This window comes from Gavialis gangeticus, unplaced genomic scaffold, assembly GCF_001723915.1.
Source record: "Gavialis gangeticus isolate Ggan-Ray unplaced genomic scaffold, GavGan_comp1, whole genome shotgun sequence".
NCBI classification, from domain to species: Eukaryota; Metazoa; Chordata; order Crocodylia; family Gavialidae; genus Gavialis; species Gavialis gangeticus.
The window spans coordinates 17,184,932-17,189,890 of NW_017729019.1; the positions used below are offsets into that span (position 1 = coordinate 17,184,932).

Here is a 4,959-nt window from a genome sequence, read left to right on the forward strand (position 1 = left end):
ACACCTGCCTCTGCCAGGTTCTCTTGCCCTGACCTGTGCTCCACCCTTGCTAATCCAGTGAGACCTCAGTGCTAAAGGACCCACTGTCCTGCTGGCATGGGAGCTCCATGGATAAAGGGTGCATCCACAAGCCCCCATGAGCTCAAAGCTAGTAGAAGCCCAAACCTAACCACCTCTTCCTGGCCTGGGTCAATTAATGCATAAACATCCCCCCCCACACACACACACACACACACTCAGATGTGCTCTGTCTTTCTGGCTAGAATAACAACATCCAGACCATGCACCAGGACACATTCTGTGACAGCCAGGACCTCACCCACATCCGCCGGGCGCTGGAGGACATCCGTTTGGACGGCAACCCCATCAACCTGAGCCTCTTTCCCAGTGCTTACTTCTGCCTGCCGCGCCTCCCCACGGGCCGCTTCTACTGAGCCCATTTAGCAGCTCAGTAGACCCACTTGCCCTCAGCTCGAGGAACCCCTGAGCAGGCTGGCCTGGCCCCTCCGGATAACAGCTCCACCCCACAGGCACCACTGCCAGGCTGCCCCGTTAGCTCACTCACCATTTCCCTTCTCTTCCTCTCCCCTTAGTCCCCTGGTGTGGGCTGGCACTCAGGCGGGACGTTAAGTATGCAGCAGCTAATGCAGTTTAAAGTCTAGTCTGGGCTAAGGACGCTGCTTCAAACCGGGGCTAAGCTGGCCTGGGGGAGTTGGAGGGGACGTTCAAGGAGGCAGGAGCAGTCTCGGTTCTTGACCCAAGGACCCCACTTCCCCCTGCCACATCCACCCGTGCCCATGCGCCGCAGTCACCACCAGCATCCTCCCGCACCCAACTCTGCTAATCCAGCCCTGGATCAAATGGATGTCAGTCTCTCCACGTGATCCTAGCAACGACTTGAGGCCTCTGGTGTTGCCAGAGTCTTCTCAAAGCCATGTTCAGCTGAGCCACGCACATGGGGGAGGCCTGCAGCTAGAGAGGGGAGCAAGGAGCAAAGCTCGGGTCTGGTTCTGCCTTAGGCCTTCCTTTAATTCCAATGTATTTAAATATGTGGTGTCATCACTAACCTTTGAAAGCTGAAGAGAGCTGGCCAGTTGTGCAGTATTTTAAATATAGCTGCTTCATCATCCGTATCTTTATACACATGCCATAAACATGCCTGCCATGAGGGATGAGACACTCATGGGGAATCCAAAACACTGAACTGAAATCCCCCAGCTCAGCCCACATCCTCCTGGTCCGCGGAGGCAAGAGAATGAGTCAGAATCTCCCAGGAAGGTCTTGCTTTTCCCATAGGGCCTCACTGCAGAAATACATTAGCCCCCATTACTGCAACCTTCCCTGTTGGCGTGTCTAGAGCAGGCAATGTGCTGTTTCCTGAGGCACAGACAAAAGTACCTGAGTTTGATGCATGGGTCTGCAGCGGCTTCTTAGATTGCCTCTTATCAGATGCACACTTATCTGATGCCTGTGCAGTGATCCTAATTTCTGCCTTGAAGTGACAGGTATGTAACACCGGAGCTGAATGGCAGCGTAAATCCCCCTCGGTCCTTATGATGCTGGACCCAAACTAAGGCTCTTTTGCTTTAACACCACAGGGATTTAGGTGACGAGGGGAATTTGAAGAAGTAATTTGAAGGGACAGTTGCTGTCTCTCTCATTCTCTTAAGATGCTCGGGCTTGCTAATGCTGCTCTTGCAATCCTTTGAAAACCTGCTTCATAGTCTTCTACCTCCCTCCTTACCTGTCGCCTTTGAGATCCATCGCCATCACCAAACCAGTGCCGTCTTTGAGGGTCTGGCGTCTGCTTTTATCGGGGTGAAAACAGTTGCCAGATCAGCTCGGATTCGGCAAGATGGAATCCTCCAACTTCGCCTCGCTGCCATCCTCCGCCCTTCGCTTTCATCCCACTAGAGGGCAAAATCGAACAAACCTTCCCAACCCGACCCGGCTTAATCTCTGCTGCTTATCTCCCGTCTGCTGTTGTTTTATCACTTGAAAGGATTGTCTAAATAAATGAGATTCGTGAGCAGCTGTCCGTGTGCCTGGCCCTCGGTTAATAGCACTGAGCACAAGTCCCGGTGTGCCGGTTGCTGGGAAACTCTGCCACTCAGATGGAGCGTGTGGCCAGGGAGGGATGTTGGGAATGGGGACTGCGGGGGGAGAAGAGGTTGGAGGGGGGCAAACAGCTGCTTGGAGCAGCTCTGTTGGTGGGAAACTTTTCCAAGCAGCTGCCAGCCTGCCCCTGCTGAGCACGGCCCAGGGCTGGGCTCACGGTACAGGAGAGTGGCATCAGGCTCCCTGCTGCAGACAGCTAGCTTTTGTCTGCACCAAAGGAGCAGGGCCTTGTCCTCTGAACACGTGAGCAAAAGGAAGCAGATGGCTCAGGTTCCCTGTTGGTGCAGCCTCTAGGGACCAAAGTGGTCTATCAGGTGGGTGCTTGGGCCCTGGGCTGGTGGCCTTCCTTCATGAGCCGGTGGTTTCCTGCTCAGGATCCAGCCCAGCTGCCCCAAGAGCGGCTCAGCCCCTGGGGGCTGCACTCTCATCCCCTCCATCGAGCTACCAGTGGGAAAGTGGGGCAGGGAGCCGTGCCTCTGCCCTGCTCCAGTGCAGGGGGGATGCTCTCCAGCCTCAGCAGCGCCTTCGCTCTGGTGCCTGGGTAGGGTGCCGCGCTGGTCCGAGGGTAGGGTGTGTTTGCAGACAGCAGAGGGCAATAAGGCATAGGCTTGCGGAGGGGAGCGGGGAGATGGCCCTAAGGGTCTGCAGGCTGCTTGCATTTTCTCATGGCAAGATGGCTGTACTTGGGCTTTTCTCTTCTGTCTCGGGGGCACCCTGATCCCTGGGGACTCGGCCCCCCGCAGTGCTGTCTGGGGCAAGGATTTTGCCTGTCGCACCTGAGCTTTCGTGCAGTAAGACCTCTCCCTTGAATGGTCCTTGAGGCACAGACCTACTCCCTGCAGCTGCAACAAGCAGGAGCTGTAATGAGTGTGGAGGGGGCCTGAGCCATTCCTGGGTTGCCCAGCTGGGGGGCGCAGGCTCTGTGCCCCTCCTGTCCCTCTGGTTAGAGAGACTCCCACCCAACTGAGAGGGAAGGTCTGGCCATATCCCTGCATTCTTCCTAGGGAGTCAGATTCCCCTACTCCTTTCTGGAAACCCCCAGGCACCTTGGGGGTAAAACCCAGGGTGCAGCTATGCAGAGCCTCCCCTTCTGGGGGGGCCTGAGACATGCCAGCCCCCATGTGGATTCAGGCTGGCTGCTGCCCCAGCTCAGCATCTCCTTCAGGATGAGACCTGGCATCTCTTGGGTTCTTGCTCACCTCCTACCCACTCAGTACATGGTTCAAGCAAGCCTTGGGCTTCCCCTAGACTCCCAGCTCCTGCTGCTTGCCCAGAGACCCCTGGGTCCTTGGTCTTATGTTGGCTTTGAGTCAGGCTGGTGGTAGAGCCTGGACATGACCACTGAAACCACACGGACACAATACACAGGGCGTGTCTACATGAGACACTTACCGCGCATTAGTCTAATAACACTGTGCAGCAGCATGGCGGTTAAAAACTGTGCTAATAGCTTACTGAGCAGTGTTATTAGGTTAATGTGCAGTAAGCATCACAAAAAAAACTGCGCCGGCACTACTGTACAGTAACTCTAGTTACTGTGCATTTAGTTAGTACTTTATTAAGCAAGTACTCAACTAAATGCAGTATTTTAGGCACATTAATGAATGTGTAGACACACCCATTGACTATGCCAGCCAGCAGCACGCTCAAATGGGCTGCACCAGCTGCCTCCTGAACCAGACACAGGGGGGCCCAGATAACTTGGGGGAAGCCAGTGGGCACTGCCATGCTAATTAGCCCACCGCTAAGGCTGATGAAGGAGTTAGCCTGCACAGAACCGGAGGGCACGTTTGAGCCCCTCTGGTCCAATGCGTTTACCAGGGAGACAGGCCTTCAGATACACAGAGCCTGCTCCAAAGAGGCAAGCAGAGGGCTTGACTTGAAGCAAGAGATCAAAAGAGCTGAATGCACATATCTGGGCCGGTAGCCCGTGGGCCTGGGCAGCGCCAGCTGCAAGGAGGGAGTGGCGTTTTTGAGAAGGGCGTGGGGTAACTAGGAATTGGCGTGAGCTGGAGCAAAGGGAACTGCAGCACCCACCTTAGGAAACGCTTGTGAACTAAGTGCGAGAGCGATCAGGCTGCAGAATAGTCCCTCCCATGGGAAGTGGTGGAGGCCCCATCACTGGAGACATCTCAAATTAAACTGGACAGAGCTCTCACAAGCAGACTCCGGAGAGCAATTCCACATTGGCAGGGGATGGCAGAGATAGGAGCTGGTGCTTGCGGTCCAGCTCTCACTGGGGAGCATGCAGAATGGTGTACCAGCCAGTCCCAGGTGGTGTGGGCCTGCCTTGGAGCATGCTGTCTGCGCATGGAGCATGCTGTCTGCACACGAGGGGTGCACAGGGGCAGATGTACCTCACTCCTCTGCCTCACCCCCATGCACAGCCCCCCAGCAGCCTTGATCTCTCCTGCTGCACCTGCGGGGTCTCCTGTGCCCGGGATTTCCACCCCCAGTTGTGCACAGGCAGCAGCAGGCTGGGAGGCAGCCAGGGAGAAGACAGGGCTCTGCTTGTCCCTCTCTTCCCACTCTCCTCCCTCGCCCAGAAACCACCTCCTTGTGTGTTGCATACAACCCTCCTCTCCCTCTCCCTCTCCCTCCCCAAATCCATAGATAGGAATACGTGGAATCTTGTAATATTTATTTTTGGTGACAAATATTTTTTTCAGTATTATTGTTTCATAATGTATTTATTTTATTATAATAATATGTATTTATTTATTATTTTATTCATGATCAGAAGTGGTTATGCAATGTTAATATGACATTTTGATGCATGTTCTCCTCTTTCTAAAATAGGTATTTCAATTATTCAATCACAAATCAGATTCTCTAAAGTTT

The 4,959-nt window shown here is 54.3% G+C and overlaps 1 protein-coding gene across 1 annotated transcript in view; it reads left to right on the forward strand.

Annotated features, from left to right (window-relative positions):
* The window catches only part of OPTC (opticin), a 19,067-nt gene extending 18,432 nt beyond the window's left edge, over positions 1 to 635 (forward strand). The window contains exon 8 of the mRNA XM_019513768.1: positions 264 to 635. Coding sequence (XP_019369313.1) covers positions 264 to 434 — 171 coding nt within the window. The 3' untranslated portion in view covers positions 435 to 635. The remainder of the gene's footprint in view (positions 1 to 263) is intronic.
* The last annotated feature ends 4,324 nt before the right edge of the window (positions 636 to 4,959 follow it).